A 22450-nucleotide genomic window follows, 5' to 3' on the forward strand; every position below is an offset into this window, starting at 1 on the left:
GGGACGTGAGCACATACGTTGGACGCTTCTTCTAGGCTTGCTCATAAAACCCTTCAGGCTGGCAGAGTTTCAAGATGCACAGAGCTGGGGTTCCCAAGTCACCACCAAGAAGGCTGTCTGCCAAAGGTCTGATTAAACATTATGCCAACCAGCTTCTTATTTCTATAGAGTTAAATACTGAGACTGTCCAGGTGTGGTGGTGGCACACACTTGTCATCCCAGCATTCGGGAGGCAGAGACAGGAGGATCGCGGTTCGCGGACAGCCTCAGCTACTTAGTGAGGCCCTCTGCAACTCAGTGAGACCCAGTTTCAAAATACAGAATAAAAAATAGGGCAGGGGGTGGAGCTATGAAGTAGAATGCCCCTGGGTTTCACCCCTAGTACCACAAAATAATAATAATAATAATTAATACTAAAAAATAGGGTGGGGGTGTAGCTCAGAGGTAGAATGCCCCTGAGTTTCATCCCCAGTATGGGAAGATTGGAGGCACCTCATGTTGCCCAAGAAATATAATTAGTCATCACCACTTGCATCTACTTTTATAATTTAAATAATACTTTCACATATCAAATGATGCTGTTAACTACTCTGGGAATTAAGTTATTTTTATTTTTGTCCACTTCACAGGGGCTGAGATGGCTGCTCATTCAATTTTGAATTAACTTGGTCACAATCACATAGGTAAGACACACAGGGCAACTATTCTAAACCCCTGACACTTGAATTTACAAAAAAAAAATTGGTATAAGACAAGTATGGCAAGATATCTGACGCAAGACATTTGCTAAGCATAGAAAAAGTCGAGGAGACTTAAAAGAGAAAGCTAGCCTTCTTGGGTAAGAGAGTTACAAAAAGCTCTTGTGTCATAGGTAGGCTTTTTGATGTTTGCAAATAGACAAGAGAAATGAGGGAAGAAACATGGGGAGATTTCCTGTAAATTCTGACATGCGGTGAGAGCGGAGAACAGAAATAGAAGAGAATTGGCATTTGTTCTCATGTTTCAAGGGAAGTCAGAGCAAGCGATGCAGTTTTATGAGGGAAAACAGGAACTGGTAATTCAATACAAATCGAAAAAATATTTATTGAGTGCCTGCCAGATGGAGGGCCTTCCAAAAGTGTACAGAGGATACAGAGAGAAGATAACAAGGGCACAGCCCTTTTCAAAAACGCACTTATATTCTACTAGGGGAAATGGTCAGAAATGACCGAAACACAGTGTTGAATAAGAGAAACATCAACAAGAACAGCAAGAGTGTTCAGGAGACAGAGAAGCGCCATAGGAGTGACACAGGAGAGACACAGGAAGGAACGATGAAGCTTCATCCAGAACGGAGAACATCAACATTTGGAGAAGGTGGCACCCACCTGCAATCCCAGTACTTGGGGGGCTGAGAAGGGAGGATCGCAGGGTTGAGTCTAGGCTCAGCCAGTAAGGAAGACCCTTACCAACTTAGTGAGACCCTGTTTCAAAGAAGAAAATTAAAAAAGGGCTAGACGGGATGTGGCTCAGTGGTAGAGTGTGTCTGGGTTCAAGGCCAAGTACCACACACACACACACACATACAAAACAATGTAGGAAATGATGCGGCTACAGAGGATGGTTGTGAACATGTAAATTCAGGTCACAGGTAGGATTCCAAAAAGAAGGGGTTGATCAGTGTTCCAAACACACAAGGCCCGCTGTTTTATGAATAATTAAATTAACTCCCAAAGGTGATATTTTTGTTTAGAGGATGACAACAGGAAATTTGTAATTCAGATATATTTATATCTGTGATCACAAATCTACAGGTCTATCATAGTTATGAACATTTCTATTCTTACACAAACTGCCTGGCTTCCAGTGAATTCAGTCCATGACCAGCACTGCGAACCCAAAGGTGACGAACTCATTGTGTCATTATGCCAACTCAGGGAACCAATCAGCAGTCCCCTACCATCTCCTGCTAATGAAAGGCCACTTACCATGAACAGGGCTTCGTAGTTTTCAATCATCCTCTGCACCACGGCGATGATAGCTGTGCTCTCTTCAGCCCGGGCTGAGCTCTGCACGGAAAATTCTTTGTCTGATGATTTCTGCTTGTGCAGCAAGTTGGGCCCGAATATGGTGGCCAAGTTTAGAGATGTCATTTTGTTACCAGTGACCTATAGGAGGTGAGAGTGCAAGGACTATTAATATGTTTGCTATTCAAAATTCTGGGTTACTTAATCAGCAATGAAACTTACTCTTTTTTTTTTTTTGCTACAATGATAGCATCATCTCTGTCACAATCCATGAGAAGTACAATCATTTGCCTTGTAGATCATATCTTGGATTAATGCACAGAGCTCACCAGTCCTCTCAATAACATAATAAATATAAATTTTAAACCCTAAGGTGTTTATTGTGAAGCTATTATATTCTGTCTGCACTGAAAAATTATTGATGTTCATCCATCTATCTCTTTACCCATCAATCCATAATCCTTCCAATGATCCATCTACTCAGCGCCTGTCACAGGCTAGTCATAGTTTATGAATAATACAAAGAATTTCCAACAAAAATCACAACATAGCCTTTATTTTAAAGGGTTCACATTTGGCCAGTTGTGGTGATTTAGTACATGCCTGTAATTCCAGTACTGGGAAGGCTGAGAAAGAAGGATTGCACGTTGGAGGCCCCTATCAGCAATCTAGAAAGACCTTCAGCATCTTAGTAAGACCCTGTTTCAAAGTTTTAAACACTTGGACTGGAGATATCACTCAGAGGTAGACTGCTGCAGGGTTAAATCCCCATTACCACAAAATAGGTGTGTGTGTGTTTGTGTGTGTGTGTGTGAGACTGACCTGGGCATGGTGGCACACACCTGTAATCCCAGTACTTGGGAGGCTGAGACAGGAGAAATGCAAGTTCAAGGCCAGCTTTTCAGCTTAGCAAGACCCTCTTTTAAAATGAAAACAAAAAACAAAAAACAAAAAACAAAAAACAAAAAACAAGCGACTGGGGATACAGCTTAACGGCAGAGGGCCCCTGGGTTCTGTACCCAGGACTGCAAAAAATAAAAAAAAAACATGGGGCTCACATTCTAGGAAAGAAATAATCCTATCATTGTCAAACAGTGAGTTCAAAACATGAAGTTATCAACTCTGGCGTTGCCAGAAACATTACCACAGAGGTGGCAATATTTGCACAAAATCTGGAAGGAAGAATGGAATTTGCTAGGCTGAAAAGCAGAGGATCTGAGTCAGGGGACAATTTCACATTTGGAGAAAACAACCAGCAGCAATGACAGAAACATGTAAAATACAGTAAGGCCTGCGAAGAAGCTCAGTGTGGCAGTGGGTACTGCAGGAAAGGCAGATTGGAGAAGGTCAAGATTTGAGAAGGCACACGCCTGCAAGCCCAATTCTTGTGAGGGTGAGACAGGAGGATAGTAGGTTTGAGGCCAGCCTCAGCAACTTAGTGAGATTCTCAGGAACTTTGTGATACCCTGTTTAAAAATTTTAAAAGTACTGGGAGTATAGCTAAGAGATAGAATGGACCTTCCCCTCCCCACACATACATCACTGTGGATGGAGACAAGAGAGAGAGAGAGAGAGAGAGAGAGAGAGAGAGAGAAGGGAAGGGAAGGGAAGGGAAGGGAAGGGAAGGGAAGGGAAGAGAAGAGAAGAGAAGAGAAGAGAAGAGAAGAGAAGAGAGAAGTTTTGACTGTCCCCTGGGCTAGGCCTTGCATCTTTGAAGGAGCAATCTGTGACCTAGAGGATGGCAGACTCAATGGACTGAGACCACCTGGAGACCTCACAGTCTAGGTTACATCAGCTAGCTTCTGAATAAGATAGGAGAAGCAGGAGTGTAGAGTAGCATCCCTCATGGAGGTGTTGAGACTGAGGGGGCATGCCGAGGGGCAAGGATTCCTTGCTTGACCATCTCTGTCCTAAAAGAAGAGTAGTCAAGGAAGTTGGAAGCCTGAGTTGTAGTTGATTAGGCTCAACCACCCTGATGGAGCAGCCAGGGAAACAGGTCAAGATCTGGCGAGACTTTAGGAGAATAAGAGAGACTGTGTGGGGCAATAGCTGCTGGAGGAGTCCCAGGTGCCTGGGTCATGGTGGCAGCCATTCACCAAGCAAGGCCTTTCACTCTTCTACAGGGGCATGGTGGCACATGCTTGCAATCCTAGTACTTGGAAGGCTGAGATAGGAGGGTTGCAGGTTTGCATCTAGCCTCAGCTACTTAGTGAGGCCCTTTGCAACTCAGTGAGACCCTGTTTCCAAAATAAAGAATAAAAATAGGGCTGGGGTAGAGCTTGGAAGTAGAATGTCTCTGGGTTCCATCCCCAGGACTACAAAAATAAATAAATAAATAAATAAATAAAAAAGAAAGTTCCAGTGGCCCCACTCAGGGCCTTGTCAGTGGTGCGGTAGGAAGTGAATTCAGATATTTTCTTCACCAAGTCTCATAGGGAGGGGCAGAAAGATAGGGGGAGGTAATGGGAAGTCCAGGGTAAAGGAAGGGAACTGCTACTTAGCTTGAAGTATTAAAATGACCCAGTTTCCATATGTTAAGAAGGAGAAAGCACAGGTCAACATGTAGAAATTATATTATACCACCCAAGAATCAGTTTTCCTATCATAAGCATATATACACATACAAACATATATACTGATGTTATATCACTTTAAATATTAGGGTTGTGTTCCATATATTATTTAGTAACTCTCTCTCTCTCTCTCTCTCTCTCTCTCTCGTATTGGGAATTCTGGAACATTCTACATCCTAGCTATTCCCCCATCCCTTTTTATTTTTTATTTTCAAACAGGGTTTCACTAGGTTGACTAGGACTTTATAACAGAATTACAAGTGTGTACCACCACACCTGGTTTAGTATCTCTTAACACATTATATAGCTAGGCATGATGGTGCACGCTTGTAACCCCTGTACTTGGGGGGCTGATACAGGAGGATGGCAGGTTCATGGCCACCCTCAGCTACTTAGTGACTCCCTCTGCAACTCAGTGAGACCCTGTTTGAAAGTAAAGAATAAAAAATAGGGCTCTGAGGGTATAGCTCAGTAGAATGCCCTTGGGTTCAGTCACCAGTACCACAAAACAAAAAAGACAACAAACAAAACACAACATATATATCTGTTCATCCGACAGGATACCAGGGAGCAGTAAAGGTACCTCTCAATTTCAAAAAACACCTCTGTCTTCAATCTTTACTGGTCCCTGATATCCTGTCGGATGAACAGATCATGATTTGTTTTAATCACAGCTCACTGATGGGTATTTATGTCGTTTCCAATATTCTGTTATAAAAATGTACAAAAATATCCTCACAAATACACTTTGCAAGATTGTCTGAGCACTGTCTTAGGGGTAATTTCTACGAGTGGAATTGGTGTCATAAAGGATCTGAGAATGTTTAAAGGCTGGGGTGTTTACTTATTTGCTTCATTTTCATGTGGACGGGAGAGTCTGGGTAGGTTTCTCTAGACCTGGTTTTCTCCACCTCAGCACTGGGGACTTTGGGTATCAGATTATTCTTTGATGCAGGGGCTGCCCTGTGCATGGTAGGATGTCTACTGGTCTCAGCCTACTAAGTGCTAGTAGCACCCTACCACGTCCACTTGTCACACACACACACACACACACACACACACACACACACACACACACACACATTTCTAGACATAGCCATATGTACCCTGTAGGGCAAAATTTCCCTTGGCTGAGAACTATTTGTCTCTGTGAATTGTTATTTCTCTTGCTAGTATTGTTATTTTTCTCAGCTAGTATTAACTAGCTGAAAGTTTAGGACTGTTGGAATGATGATATTTACCCTGAGAATATCTTTGAGAAGGACATGGGTGCCCAGTATAGAACTCCAGAGTCCTAAGGAACAGCTAAGATGGAGGCCCCCAAGTCCTGCCTCATCCTGTGGAGAAGCTCTGGCTTTCCTGTCCTCTGTGGCACACAAGTTGCTTCATTTTTAGCAGGTGAGGCCATTTATCAGGCAAATGACTTGTCACCGAGGGAAATTATCACTCCTGGCCAAACTTAGAAATTTGAAGAAAAGAGCCCCTTCTGCGGGACTGTCCATTATTTTCCCTTTGTTTTCATCTCCTTGATATAAAGCTTGGCATGCCTTCATTTTATTTTTCATTTTTCTTCCTGGAAATTCATGGGGAAGGATAAGATCAAATAGGTGTCATGTTCAGAGCTCCCCATGTGGTACTCAGAGGAATTGGCATGCTGCCCCTCCCCCCTCCAAGTCAGATGAGGGTTTTCTCCCTTTTGGTAACATTAGCAAATGGAAGATTTTGTTTTCTTTTAAAAGAATGTTTCATACAAGGACGATCCAGGGTTCTGTTTCCGCTCTCTCCGCCTCTGGTTGCTATTCTGGGAATGCAATACAATCCGTCTGTAAAATTGCACAGAGATTCCAGCTGCCGACCAAGCTGCTGCGGTTTGGTACCGCATTTTGGTTTTGCTTTGTTTTGTTTTATTGTTATGTCAACTGGGAAGGCTATTTGCTCCCAGACATCTTCCACCCTTGCTCCCTAGGCCTCAGCATATATTTATATACATATGGTGTGTCTCGGTAATATACGCGCTCCAGACCAGGCCATTATTGCATGGTTTAATTAGCCAGCCAATTCAAGGAAAACTTTTATCTTCTCCAAATAAGCACCCTGGATCGTTTCTAAGGTTCATATAAATAGCTCACATTTATTAAAAGCCTAATGTGTACAGACGCTGGGCTAGGGGTTTTCCACTCATTATTTTGACTGTTTCTTCCTATAAGCTTCCAAGGCAGCTACTGCATTTGTCTTTGTTTTTACAGTTGTGGGTGGGTGGTAATGTCCTGAGCCCAGAACCCAGAGCCCAGAGCCAAGAGATGGTGCTACAAGAACTGAAGCCCAGGACCACACTCCTGGTGGCCCCACTCTCATTGTCACACGGCTGTAGCTTCTCCTGCTCGCTCTTGCTTGGTGGACTTTGCCATGAATAAGGAGATGGGCAAATGAGCTTTAAAGGCGAGGTACTGAGGGAGACAGAGACTAGAGAGACAGCGATATCGCTGGAGTTCCAAAATCAGCTTACCAGTGTACCACTTGCTAGTGGCATGTACCTCCTCAGAGGTCAGCCATTATGACTCTTTTTTGCTTCATTTTTGCCCTGTCCATAGATGCTTCAAGAACTCAATGCCAGCAACAGATACTCTCACCAAACAAACACATGTTCACACCACATTTTCCACTCAGTGCCATGCGTTACTTGGGCTCTCTGAAAGGCCAGTGCTCTATAGGATTTGATTTCGTTTCTACTATATTCTTCCAAAAATAAATGTTTCTTACATTTGGGAATATCTCGTGTCCTTAAGTGGCAAAGTAAACAGTCAACTCAGAGACTGGAATGAGACAAAATGACACAAGACAGCAAAACACCACAGTTCAATAAAATACCACCATTTTTCTTCTCTGAAAGAGCATCAGTTTATTAGTCAACCATTTTTCTCACACCCTTCTTTTAAACATCTTTAAGGTGCTGCCAGCTAACGGTGTACTGAATCACAAGCACCTACTAGCAAGGAAATGCTATGTTCAATTTACTGATGAGGAAGCTTGGACCTTACCTGAACACAACTCTATTTTCCCCCCTCTTTCTCTCTTTCATAAAAAAGGCCAATGCAGCAAGCTGCGGGCAAAGCCTGTGTGAGACTTCGAGCTTCCTGATGATCTACAAAATCCATAGAAACAACAACTTAACACATAGAGCACAAGCTAACCCATAGGTAAGGAAAGTTGGAAAATGCTTTGTTCATTGACCATGATTTATCATTTGATTTTAGCCTTCCTCTAGTATACCCATTCCATGTTTTATACTTGTTTGTGCCAAACTAACTAAACATATTAAACAAAGAACCTCTATCTTGTCCCTATACCCTTAACTTCTATCAGAGGAGTTTAACTCCCATCCCTATGCCATGCCCAGGTGGCCCATCTGCTCATTTCTTACACACATGCCCTTTGATATGTAGCTTTCATGCCATATCCTCCATGAGACATTCCTGATACTTCATTCAGAAGAGTATCCCCCTTCTCAGATTTTCTGCAGTAACTCTGCATCACATTCCCTAATTCCATGTTTCCTTATATCCTCACATCCTCGTAGATGCCACAGCATCCTCACAAAAGCCATTAGAAAATTCCTGAGCAATAATCACTGATTGAGAGGAATGTGGCACAGGTACTCAGCACATATATGACTCAAATACTGAGGCCTTCCTTAAATGGAAACATGGAAATTGGAGCTTTATGCATTGCCACTGTTACAGAGCTTTCTAACTCCCTCTTTCTCTAACCAATTTACAACATGGATTATATCACCTGTCATAAATTCTCCCAAAGATTCACATCTTAAAAGAATCAACCCAAATTCAGGCATTATAGGGCATTTCTGTAATAGTTTAATCTATTACAGACATGTAATAGATTAATCCCAGTTCTTGGGAGCTTGAGACAAGGAGGACCACAGGTTTGAGGACAATCTCAGCAACTTAGCAAGCTTATCAGCAATCTAGGAAGACCTTGTTTCAAAATAAAAAAATAAAATAGGTTTGGGTATATAGCTTGAAGACAGAATACCTCCAGGTATAATTCCTAGTACCACCAAAAGAAAGAAGGAAGGAAGGAAACAACCAGATATCCCCAAGAAAGAGAGAAAGAAAGGAAGAAAGAAAGAATAAGATGCCCCCCCAAAAGGCATCTGAGACTGTATGAACATAGCCCAATTTCATGTTGTCCACCATTGATATCACTCTGCTCTGTTGCTGTCATTTAAGTCTAGGATGGCTGTGCAGACTGCTTGCTTTCTTGTCAGTTCTAACCTTGCCAGGGAAACAACGCTCTCCTTATATTTCCCCTGCTGCGTTAATAATAACTTTTTAGCCCTTCATTTTCATGTAAGGTTTAGGCCAAGAGTGTCTGGAAATCTTAATAATCCCTTGCTTCTTGGTAAAACTTAATTGTTTCTGGGGTGTTTTCCTACTTATTGGAATAAAGTAGGCCTTTCAAATACTGTGAAGTTCCAGTTGAAGAATTTTTCTTTTTTTGGAGATGGACTCTTGTTATTTCTTAAAGTCCTTGGTTCAAGAAATCCTCTAGCCTTAGCCTTCCAAGTAGTGGGAGAGATAGGTGTTCACCATTGTGCCTGGCTCCTGATTCAAGAACATTGATTCCCCAAGTTCAGGTGAAAAATCTCAAAATAGGAAGGTTAATAGATTTGTCCAAGAAAACATGCTTACTGAATTATAGAACTAGCAGGTGTTTAAAATCGGGAGTAATTTTAATTCCTTTTAACCTAAGGAGAGACTTGCCAACAGCTGGGGATGTTTTTAGTCCTTGCAGCATGTGGAAGGTACTACTGTTTCTAGCAGCTAGTTTGTAGAGCGCTAGTATGCTGCTAAATATCCTATGACACATAGGAAAGCCTTCACAAGAATTATTTGGCCCAAATATTAATTATGCAGAAGCTAATAACCCTAGCTTGACTACAAGTATAATTTTGTTTTGTAAATCGTATTTTATATGTCTTTTTTTTTTGCAGTACTGGGGATTGAACCCAGGGGTGCTCTACCTCCGAGCTATACCCCCAGCCCTATCTTATTTTTATTTTGGAACAGGGTCGCACTAAGTTTCAGAGAGTCTCACCAAGTAGCGGAGGCAAGCTGTGAACTGTGATCCTCCTATCTCAGCCTTCCAAGTATTGGCATTACAACCTGTGCCACCACAACCAGCTTGTATTTACTTTCTTGGTCCATTTGACTGGCTTGGTTCTGAATCGTAGTTGGACATGTACTAGTCATGAAACTAACCTGATGACTAGCCAATATGAAGACTTTGGGTGAACTAGAAAAATGAGGTCCAGTCTCACTATATTTTACTATCTTCTGCTGGAATATTGTCCCGATAACTCTAAAATCTACAATGGTCAATAGCACCGTCCCCAGACTTGTGAAATGCATAAATGTGTAAGCAGAGGCTCCTTGTGGGATGATAGGTAAGTTACTTAACCCATGTGACCCTCAGTTGCTACCTCCAAAATGGGAAAAATGAAATCTCTCTTGTCTGTTAGGATTAGCTACTATATCTATCTTCACCAAGTCAGCACATGTTAGAAGGGACATAACTGGTAGCTAGTACTCTAGCATGCTAAGTTTCATTTATACCTGTCCATGAATATTATCTTCTTTTTGGCATATGTAATAGAGTTCTATTCAGCCTTGGATTGAAAGAATGTCAAGAAATGACTCTAAAAAGGCAGCAGTGAGTTGGCAATAGTGGCACACTCCTGTAATTCTAGTACTTGGGAGGCTGAGGCAGCAGGATCACAGGTTCGTGGCTAATCTCAGCAATCTAATGAGGGCCTCCATAACTTAGTGAGATGATGTTTTCAAATAAAAGAAAATAGTGATGGGGTTTAGGTCAAAGGCAGAATGTCCCTAGTTTCAATCCCTGGTATATAAACACACACACACACACACACACACACACACACACACACACACACAGACACACACACAGAATGAAAAAAGTTTGGTCTATATCCTTCCTTCCTTCCTTCCTTCCTTCCTTCCTTCCTTCCTTCCTTCTTTCCTCCATATCTTCCTTTCTTTATTTCCCCTTCTCTGAGACCCTTCTCACATAGTACTTAGGGAACGTGAGGGAGGCAATTGATATGGCTCCTGACAGAGGGCTCTGTCTTTACTCATCAGGAAGGTGCTGTAGCTTCTCTTATATCTGCAGTCTGTAAAGGCTGACACCCAGACAGGTAATGTAACTATGTGCCAATTATGAGAATTATAGTATGTAACTCGAAGAGCTGTGTATGCTGAAATGAGGTGTCAGGGCCATATTATGAAACCTAAAGCCAGCAGGGGTTTCACTAATTATAACTCCTATAGAGAGAAATGGCTAACTCAGGAAAGTTTCATTCTCACATTCACAGGGTGGAGGGAAGAGAAATGCAGAGTTAACCTTTCTGGATCAGAGTGGAAAAAAGTTATATATGACCATGCCCTTTGGATCTACATTTGAAAAGCACAGGACTATGTCCACGATACAGCTGAGCTCTGCTTAACAATGGTAGAGATTAAAGTTTTTGCAGTCAAGTAAATTTGAAATGCTACCGGCCCCTTCTGGTTGATTTACAGTGCATGTTAGCATATTAAAGGGGTTGAGGCCTCCTGAGAAACCCGAAGGCAGAAAGATATATGAATGCATGAGAATGGAGGGGGAAAGGGGCCCCTTTTGAAGGCGAAGATAAAATAGATTGCCTGCTAGTAGGTTACTTGAAATGAAGGTTAGCATCTCTTTGTCCAAGAATGAAAATTAAAAAAAAAAAAAAAGGGAACCAGAGCCCAAGACATAACACTGAGGAGGTGTCACACTGAGGCACAAGTGGGAATTCGATTCAATCAGAACATGCCTGAGGGGTCCATGGGACTGTGCCCAACCTGCCTCTAGTAGTTGACACCACAATGATACTGAAATGCAGTGGCAAGGATCAGACCTTCTAGTTCTTTCTATACTTGGTTTGAAAGCAGCATGTACCCTCTGTGGCATTCAATAAGTTCTTGTTTAGGGGGGAATTAAAGGGAGTTAATGGACTTGTTGCCACTAGTCCATGGAGAATTAGAAGAATAAAGAGGGGACATCATATTTGGGCTCCAAGGTAAAGAAGCAGATGCAATCAGTCATAAGGATGGTGATCTCCTCCCACCCCCCACTACTCTACTTTTAAATAATTGCAAGCACCTCTGTAGTCCATTTTTAATCTTCTCACAAATGGAATTCTGATCTGCTGCAATGGAGATTAGTGTGGAAGTTCCAGAAAAGACTGGGAATAGAACTACCACTTGATCCGTCTATACCACCTCTGGGTATCTTTCCAAAGGAAGTGAAGTCAGAATATTATAGTGATAGAGTCAGATATATAGCCATGCTTATAGCAGCTCGATTCACAATAGCTAAACTGTGGGTACCAGCCTAGGCATCTGTCAAAAGATGAATATTTAATGAAAAGATGTAGTATATACACACAAGGAAATTTTACTTGGCCATAAAGAAGAATAAAATTATGTAATTTGGAGGAAAATGGATGGAACTGGAGAATATCGTGTTGAAATCAGTCTCAAAATGAGTGAAGGGTCGTATGTTTTTGCTCATAAGTGGAAGCTAGAGAGAAATGGAGAAACAAAAGGAACTTTAGATAAGCGAAGGGTGACATCAGTAGAATAGCAGGAGTGGATTTGGGGAGGGAGATTGGGAATAGAGATGGGAAAGCTGATAAATGAAATAGTTCAAACAAGATTATGTGCATATATGAAGTAATCAACACCAATCTCAGTAGTATTTACAAGGAGGGAGGAGGGAGAAGACTGGGATCTGAAGGGAAACACACCTGATTATAATGTATAATTACAATGCAGCAATAAAAGTATATTTATGAAAGGACCCCAAAAAATACAACTGAAAAATTACACAGAGCTAAATGTATAATTACAATGCACCAATAAAAGTATATTTATGAAAGGACTCCAAAAATACAACTGAAAAATTACACAGAGCTAAAAAATTACCTATTGTTTCTTCAAAAAATATCCATGCATCAAATCTAAAAGACCACAAATGAAAATTCAGGGTCATCAGCATCCTCATTGAAAATGACAGCCTCATTTTGAAGCATCCTGGAAACACACAAGGAAGGCTGTGCTGTCTTAGGAACCACCCCCCTAAATAAAGCTTTGGATTAGTGTTTTTGTACCTAGAAAAATAGGTCAGAGATGGGAAGTTGGCATTTTCTCCAATTGACAGCAATATAGATGGCTTGCCCCTTTACAAAACAGAAGAAAGGAGAACACAACATTTATGGCAGCAAAGGGGTCATACCTCTTGTCCATCTTTGCCAACGTTGTCATCGGCGTGCCTGGCCACAATGGAAAGGAACTGCAGGAGGCGGTGGAGGGTGTCGCAGTTGCAGGGAGGTAGAAGGTAGATGAGGAGCTGTAAGGTGCCCAGCTGTTCCTCTGGCTCCAGCACTATACAAAGCAGAAACAGTGCTCCAGATAAGAACAAGGGGAACGGGCACCCTCAGGCCAGTAGAAGCAAAGGCTTCCTCTAAAAAAGGGGCTATTGAGGAAAGACCCACCACACTCTTCTCCCATTGTTGTAACAGTATAGCCACCTGCCTCTATGATAGATATAGGGAACAATTAGACCTGGGAAAATAGAACACTCAGAGATACTGTGGGAAAGGCAATCCATTCCTCTTACTTTCGTCTCCCTCTTTAACATTTCTCATATCACCTTAATGGATTTGGGTCTGCTGTTGGTAAATATTCATTAACAAATGGTTGAGCATTGGTGAATGTTCTGAAATCTAAATTTATAATGGCTTAGAGCCCTTTTTCTGGCAAGCAATACACAAGGGACATAATTTTTTTGTTGGCAATTCCTGAGACATGTAGCAAAGGCATTATCTCCTCCCCATTATGATCGCATTTGAACTGCAGTGTTGGAGAAAGACATGTATGGGTGTGGACACAGATGTAGCCTATCTCTCTTTCCTCTCATCTTTCTTGCCTCCTCCATGGAGTCCATATCCTCCAGTCCAGAATCAGTTCCATTGAAATCCTGGCTCTGAGCTATACCAGCTTTCTTCCCCTCCTTCCTTGCTCATACAAGAAACACCAACTCATTTTTAGGCACAGCCTTAATGTGAATTCTCATTGGTACTCCAAAGCATCAATTTATAGCACTCTTGGCTGTCCTGGGGGTCATTAGAAAATATCTCAAATTCTTGGTTATTTCCACTTGTTTTATTGCAACTTTCTTCTTGCTAATTGCCCTCTGGGGTAAATCTCAAAAAATTCCCCAAATAGCCCATTCATTAGAGACCAATAATTTAAGATCAAAACAGTTATCGGGAAGTGCAGGCAGGCACACACAGCATTTTGATGAGTGAGCTGGACATTCCAGTATTTCGGGGATGCTTCCCAACAAATGATGCTCGAGTACGTACAGAGAGTGTTGATGAAAGCTGTGTACAGCTCCCTGGTAAGGAGGGGGTCTGGCATGTCCCTCAGGAACTCCTTTAACAAGGCCGCCACATCATGGACACTGTGCTCCTCTTCCAGAGAGACATCAATCCCACGGTCAAATTCCTCGCGTAACTGGAAAAACAATGGTTCAAGTGGCAGTCAGGTAATACCATATCTCAATGTTCAGAGGCCACAAAAAATTATGTCAATGCACAGCATCTGGTATTATGTCTACACAGACTCTGAAAAAGGGAAGCAAAGAAACTGTTGCTTTGCTCTGGGGAGTCTATACAACCTGGCTATGAATAAATATACACATAGTCATATCCATGAATATATATACAAATATATGTGTAGATATATACATGTATATATCAATGAATATATGTATATGTGCATACATGTATATATCCATGAATATATATGTATGCATATATTCATGCTAGGAATATGTGTGCATGTGTATATATATGTATATATATATATAATTTTAAGTGTGTTACTAAATAAAACTCTGTGGATTTGCTGTTAATGCCCCCAGTAGAGGGGCTCAATAATATCAATCCGAGGGTTGGGAGGAAGGGCCAATGGATAGAAGGGAACTGGGTAACTAAATATGTGTAAGAGGAATCCATCTATTACATGCTAGTTCTGTATATCACCAATTATGATAGTTTACTGTGGTTCTTAACAAGAAAGCCAGATTATTCTGCAGATAATGAAACTAAAAACCCCCAATATGCTATTTGTGACTAAGGCTTAAAAGATTATGATATCTGAATAAAAGATATCTTAGATTTGTCCAGTAGCCCTACAAGCAATTATCAGAACATTTTCCCGTTTTAATCATTATACTAAGTGTACCAACATTTACAGCAGCAGAAAAAAAACAGTAAGAAAAAGGAATAATAACTCCACACTGTACTTTTATCTCCACCAGCTTAACTTCTCTTACCTATTGCTCTCTGTTGTAGATATAATTATTCAAATCCATGCATTTATTTATTTTTGGTGGTACTGGGGGTGGAACCCAGGGAGTTTTCTACCTCCAGGCTATACTCCCAGACCTATTTTATACTTTATTTGGAAACAGGGTGTCACTAAGTTGCTGAGAGCCTCACTAAGTAGCTGAGGCTGGCTTCGAACCCATGTGATCCTCCTGTCTCAGCCTCCCAAGCGCGGGGATTACAAGCCTGTGCCACCATGCCCAGCTAAATACATGCATTTATGCACTTATACTATGCCCTATGCATCAAGAATTCATTTGTTAAATCATTCATCCATTCATTCTACAAAGGCTTACTGCATCTTTTCCTGTGTACCAGACCCTATTACAGGCTCTCAAAGTACGTTGGTAAGCCTGGTGTGGTGGCGCACTCTCATAATCCCAGTACTTGGGAGGCTGAGACAGGAGGATTGAGGTTCTCGGACAGCCTCAGCTACTTAGGGAGGCCTTCTGCAAATTAGTGAGACCTTGTTTCAAAAAAAGAATAAAAAAAATAGGGCTGGGGTGTATTTAGGAGTTAGAATGCCCATGGATCCAATTTCTAGTACCACAAAAGAAAAAAAAATGTACACTGGTATATGAAGAGGCGAAAATCCCTACTCTCTACCACCTCTCAGACTATAGAGAGAAAAGGGGATAATTCCTTAAATGATTAGCTCTTAATAATTTTGAATAGTGTTCTAAGGAGAAAGTGCAGGGTGCTAAGATGAAATAAAATAAAATGAAATGGTGAATGAGCTACGGCGTATTTCATACTTGAAATCTAGGACCAAGAAACCGCTAATTCTATTTTTATTGGGTAATACTTAAATAAGTCTCCATGCAACTAATTCAACTAATTAATAATTTCTGGTCTCACCATTTGTTCACCTGATGAGAATACCCACACTGTACTGAACTGCTCATTCATTCCATAGATTGTGCCATCGATGTGTGTCAGGCATCCAGGATGAAGACAGTTTCCACCAGCCCCATCCCACCTGTGATCATTCAGACACATTGTGCTTCTTTTCTGGGCACACACATGTGCAGAAAGAGTGCACTATGGAAAGAGCTTGGCCCATGAAGCAAGAGTGACTGGATCAATTGTGGGATCTTGAATTACATTTTCTTAATCTCCCTAAACTCCCCAAAAAGAAGATGGAGGGGTAGTCTTGTAGATGTTAGGCACATTCATTGAGAAGATATTTGTGAAAATGCTCTGCAGTTCTGCACAAGAGAGAGGCTTAGGAAATGTTGCTTCACTTTCTTCCTTCTTGAGCATCCTGCTGTGAAATGTTGTTCAGTAGTGTCTTGTGTGACCATTAAGAATAAAAACCAACCAACCAATGGGAGAACTTTTTTTCTTTTGTGAGCCCTTTCTAAGTTGCCCCCCAAAAAGATTCACAATGGGACATTTGTTTCAATCACATTCAATCACATGAACAAATATCATTTTTTAGCTTCATCCAACTAATTTTTTAAATGGCTTCATATTTTAGTTGCTAAGTTCCTTATTTCCTTCTCTTGGAACCAACAGAAGGAAAATAACATTTTAATTTTATTTCACCACAAATGATTTCTTTTTTTCTTTTTCTTTCTTTTTTCTTGTGGTACTAGGGATTGAACTCAGGGGCATTTTACCCCTAGGCTACACCATGAGCCCTATTTTATATTTTTGAAACAAGATCATGCTAAGTTGATGAGGGTCTGAGTTAGTTGCTGAGGCTGGCCTTGAACCTACAATCCTCCTGTCTCAGCCTCACATCTTTTTGGGATTACAGGCATGTGCCACCATGCCCAGGAATGACTTTTTTCAAATAATGGTTTGTCTTTATGAAGTCACCATGAACTCAGAAACTTGTCTCATCATAGTGACCTATTCTTGATGATCTAATATTAAATATATGTTGCAAGAATATTGTGTAGTATTGAAGGAAAACAAGGAGTACAGACTTGTCATGAAAAACCAATTAAGATCAATGGTATCATGAAAATTAAAATTTATTTTATTTTGTGGTATACAGTCTACCCTAATTTTGAAACAGGGTCTTGTTAGATTGCTGTGAGTCTCACTAAATTGCTAAGGATATCCTCGAACCTATGATCCTCTTGTCTCAGCTTCCCAAGTACTGGGGTTACAGGTGTGTGCCACTATGCCTGGCAAAATTTATTTTTGCGAGAGTAAAGGCAAAAATATAGTATTTTATGGGTAAGAATGGCAATGACATTTTCATATTACATTTAATAAAAATAGGTACAATAAAATTATTTTTTATTTTGGGTCACTTACTGATTAGCACACTCTTAATTTCCTTTTTATGGTTTCAGTAAGATGTTTATCAAATAGTTTTCTCTGGCTGAGCATGGCACACATGGATACTTCTAGACATTTCCTTTCAATTGTTTGATCCTAACTCTGTAACAGATTTTCGGAGCTTCTGTGTTGTTGCATTTCACCTCATGGAACTTAATTATAGGATAATTAGTTGGAGGCTAAAGAAAAGATATCCAGAAGGAAATTTGCATAAACTTGAACTTTGAACATGGTAATTTGATTAAAAGTCAATTGAAATGGGCAATCTAATCTTGGCTTTACACTTACTTGTCTCACTCTCTTTTTTGAGCTTCCAACGCGGAATATCCCCACTGTCTGGAGGCCTGAAAATAAGCACAGAAAAATAAACAGTCTTGTTTCATGGCTTGATACTATGAAGGCAATAAAAACAGAAATATGACAGAATCATAGTAACACTGCCATGACATGCAGACAAATAGTGACTTAAAAGTACATCATAATGCTTCCTTCTCCCACACTATTTATATTCTCCAGACACCTACACGTAACTCTTTAAGCATCAGGATCATTGTATATTAAATGTTTCTGATGAAAATGTTTCCATGTATTATTTTGTTTATGTAATTTCTCCATATAAGATAAAATATTGTAACACTTTCCCATTATTTAGAATAATTATGCACATATGAATTTTTTGCAGATTTTAGGACTTTAATCAATTTTAGATATTTCTTGTTTGTCTAATCATAAAATATATGACCTAAAGTCTATAAAATGCAAAAAATGTAAAAATACTGTTAAAATACATAATGCAGAAATAATCGCTTATAATTGGGTTTATTTCTATCCAGTCTTTTCTAGATATATTTTACTTAGTTTATAGCACACACACACACACACACACACACACACAATCTTTCTATCTACCTATGTACCTACAGAGAGAATGTCACCACCTTCCCTCAATATTAATAGGCCACAAAATTTTCATGGCTGTAAATGTTCTCTGTAAATGCCATCTTAAATGGTTGTAAAATTCTCTGTTGTACGAATGGGCCATGATTTACTTTGTGTTCAACACTGAATAGTGCAGAAGTCCTCCAAATTTCTGCTTGTCTCATGATGCTGTCTTAGATGTGGAATTACAGGGTCTAGGCATTAAAAAGAGGCATCTGACCTAAAACTCAATAGTGCTCTAAAAATTAGGTCTCTTTAGGAAAATGTGTTATCATTATTACAATTTTAACCATAGTTCTTTAATAGCATTAAATTTCCAGCCAATGTCCATACAAGGTTCACAAAATGTGATGTGGTCAATGGACCTCTTAGTCTCTTAACTATATCTTATCACTCTCTGTTTTTTTCCAAATAGTTTGATGAAGAAATAGCACTGATTTCTAAATGCGGACCTCCCCACCAACTAGATTTGGACACTTTGTGGTATCATTTATATGCTCCTATAAAGAAATAATTAAAGCCAAGGTTTTTCCTGGTTCTGGTGTGCTTTGGGAGGTAAGAATACAAGAGGCACTGTGTACTTTCTTTCGGGGGCCCACAATGTCCAAATGGCTGTCCTTTTGCTTTGCGAGCCATTAATCATTGCTCACTGATGAGAATCACCTACATTTATCCTTTCATTGCTGGCTCATTTTCTCTTCATTTTGGGATAATCAGTTATGAGAGCGATGCCAGATTGAAGCTGCTAATGGCCACTTGAAGCCACATGAAGACAGCTGGTCTGAGAGTCAAGCCAGCAAACAACTCATGGCATAATTTGAATCCCAAATTCAGTCCATGCCTCAACCAAGCTCAGACTCCCAGTATATAAATAAAGACTGTTGTTTTCTTGGGGAGAGAGAATTTTGCTTAATCTAGTTAGATCTTAGTTCCTTTCTCCTGCCACTGAGAGAATTCTGACTTGTACAATATATAATTAAGTTGGAAAGAATTTAAATCTTTATAATAATATTTCTTTTTATGTAAAGACAAAGGAAACATCAATTCATTGAAGTCATGTTTTATGTCTCTTGGAGATTTGAAGTTTTCTCTTTTTGTTGACTTGAGGCTTTTATTGGTACATCCTAATTATACATTGTAGTGAGATTCAAAGTGATATGAATATAGAAGCACATTACTTGGTATATTTCCTTGTGCATCTCCCCACTCTTTCTCCTTCCCTGTACATTTAATGAGATTGGTAGTAATGGTTTTAATTGAGACAGCTGAGTGAGAAGCTGGCTACGGCTGATTATATAAGCACATAATGTTGCTTTGCCTTTGGGTGGAATGTTGTTTTGCATCTATTTTGTTCTCTGGTACTGGGGATTGAGCCTAGGGGCACTTTATCACCAATATATACCCCAGCTCTATTTTATTTTTATTTTTATTTTTATTTTTATTTTTATTTTTATTTTTATTTTTATTTTTATTGGTAGTGCTGGGGATAGAACTCAAGGGCTTTCTATCTCTGGGCTATATTCCCAGAACTCTTTTATATTTTATTTGGAAATAGAGTTTCACTAAGTTTCTGAGAGTCTCACTAAGTAGCTGAGGCTGGCCTAGAAACTGCAATCCTCCTGTCTCAGCCTTCCAAGTACTGGGATGACAAGCATGTGCCAACACATCTGGTTCTAATTTTTAATTTGAAACAGGGTCTTTCCATGTTTTTGAGGCTGGCCTTGAACCTGTGATCCTTCTGTTTTCAGCCTCCCAAGGACTGTGCATTTGTTTTTAAAGGACATTATTCCCATCATTTTCTCTATCTTGCAGATCAAGCTAAATTCCAACTGAATTTATTGCTACTACCTCTTTGGGAGCTTGAAAACAAGATAACCAAACTACTGAGAATAAAATACAGAAACATATATTTTTATCTCAAAATAGCACAACTCCTTATGATTTATAATTATAATGCACCAATAAAAGTATATTTACAAAGACTCTCCCCCCAAAAAACAAACAATGATATGAAAATATAATACTGGTCTTGGAATGAATTTCACACAAAGTAAAATATAGCATAATGAATACCATTCAAAAGCATATCAAAGTCAATCACTAAGCCAAACATGAGTAGGGGAGAGGAGGAGGGAGAGGGGTAGGAATTGGGTAAGGGCTAATTGGATGATGTGTGCATGTATGCTTCCACCATCTTGTACCTCATTAAGATGTATGACTACAATACGCCAATAAGGAAAAATTTTAAAAGTTGTAGAATGATTTAATCAAAGCGTATAGAATACTTAGAATAGTATCTGACATACTATTATACAAAGAAAAATGGGCTCTGAATGATGTGAATGAATTGTCTAGGTACAAAATAAAAATAACTAATATAATAGGAGGTCTTAGTAATTTTAATTTTGTGTGCCCTTAGTTTCTTATTCTCAGGTAGTTTCCGAAGAGTTGAAATGACTACAGAAATATCACAAAGGTCAATTTTCTACATAGGTCAGACAATTCACTTGCAATTTTCCAAGCTGTTTAGAAATACCCATCTCTATGACATTATTTCCCCAATTTTAGCACTATTACATTATGTAAAATTTACTGTCATTTAAAAATAATTTTTAAGAACTAGAGATCAACTGCTATAGTTCTTATGTACCTCAACTGACTATAATCTGTTTTAATTTGGGGGGAGATTAAATTAAATATTTTTAGGTAGAACTAAGACCATCTTTACACAGCCAATGCCTTTTTCTAACATAGGTTACAGTGATTTTCATCAAAGAAAAGATACAGTCTAAGCTACCATCACTTAAGATAGTGATGTAACAATCACTTAAGATAGTCACTGATAAAAATAGGTAGACACTGAAGTCAGGCATAGTGATACTCATCTATAATTCTAGTACTTGGGAGGCTGAGACAAGAGGATCACAGGTTTGAAGTCAGCTTCATCGACTTAGCAAGAACCTGTTTAAAAATAAAAAATAAGAGCCAGGCATGGTGGTGCATGCTTGTAATCCCAGCATTCAGGAGGTTGAGACTGGAGGATCGTTTTTTGCAGACAGCCTCAGCTACTTAGTGAGGCCCTCTGCAACTTAGTGAGACGCTGTTTCAAAATAAAGAACAAAAAATAGGGTAGGGGGGTAGCTTGGAGGTCAAGTGCCCCTGTTCCATCCTCAGACCACCCCCACACAAAATAATAAAATAGGTCTGGGTATGCAGCTCAGCAGTAGACCCTCCCTAGGTTCAATCCCCAGTGTTACCAAAAAAAAAGGTAGACATTGATAAGTATAGATCTGACAAAGAAACGTGTCTTTGTTTTGTCCTGTACCAGAAATTAACATGATCAAGTTTCACCCTTTATGTCAGAACCTGAAATGTAAACTAGACCCTGAATCTTAAGCTTAGGGATGTCAAAAATCCAGGCAGGCAAAATGAGCAGTGGATAACCCCTGGGAATCAGCCTATATCCCAGAAAAATAATAGAATTCAACTCTCTGCTATATTTTCTTCCATTTTTGGAGGAAATGTATACATTTGGGAAATTGAAGATGCTTGAGGAACATTAACTAAATAGTATAGAAGTGAGGAATGGTTGGGTACATGAATATACATAGGATGAATATCTTTGTCTACGATCAATTTTAGAAAGAATGAACAAACCTTTGGCAAGTCTTTATCGGGCTGAAGTGATTTATGCCCTCTGAGATCCAGGTCAAAAACAGGCAAATAAAGTCTCATAAAAGAAATGCTTTAGAAATTTTCTTTATTTCCATTAGTTTAAAGTAACCAAGGTTAATATCTATCTGAATTTGAATGTGTCTTTTATTTTTGTCAGACCATTTGGCTGAAATGTCATGGAAACCTGGAATAGAATTAGGGCCTTGGAAGGCCAACCAGATTCTTGCCTTTAGGATATGAACTACATGTTAATTATTCTAATGATAGAGAGATAGAGGTAGAGATAGAGAGAAAGAGGTGTTCAAGATACAAAAGTAACACAAAGGCATATGAAAGGTAAACTAAAGAAAATGAAAAAACACATTTACAAATTGTATATAAACAAACAAGTTTCTATCTAATACATTGATTTTTACTAAGTCACTAGTTTTCCAGTGATTTTCATATAT

At 39.6% G+C, this 22450-nt stretch overlaps 1 protein-coding gene across 2 annotated transcripts in view; it reads right to left on the reverse strand.

The window, feature by feature from the left end:
- ARHGAP6 (Rho GTPase activating protein 6) overlaps window positions 1-22450 on the reverse strand; it is a gene marked incomplete at both ends in the record, with an annotated part of 524441 nt that overhangs the window by 39499 nt on the left and 462492 nt on the right. For both annotated transcript variants that reach the window (XM_080719548.1, XM_080719549.1), the window contains 4 exons: window positions 1968-2147; window positions 12935-13083; window positions 14067-14217; window positions 17676-17731. In XM_080719548.1, the coding sequence (XP_080575674.1) occupies window positions 1968-2147; window positions 12935-13083; window positions 14067-14217; window positions 17676-17731 (536 nt within the window). The remainder of the gene's footprint in view (window positions 1-1967; window positions 2148-12934; window positions 13084-14066; window positions 14218-17675; window positions 17732-22450) is intronic.

Source organism: Muscardinus avellanarius (assembly GCF_963383645.1).
Source record: "Muscardinus avellanarius genome assembly, chromosome: X".
In the NCBI taxonomy this organism is placed as follows: domain Eukaryota; kingdom Metazoa; phylum Chordata; class Mammalia; order Rodentia; family Gliridae; genus Muscardinus; species Muscardinus avellanarius.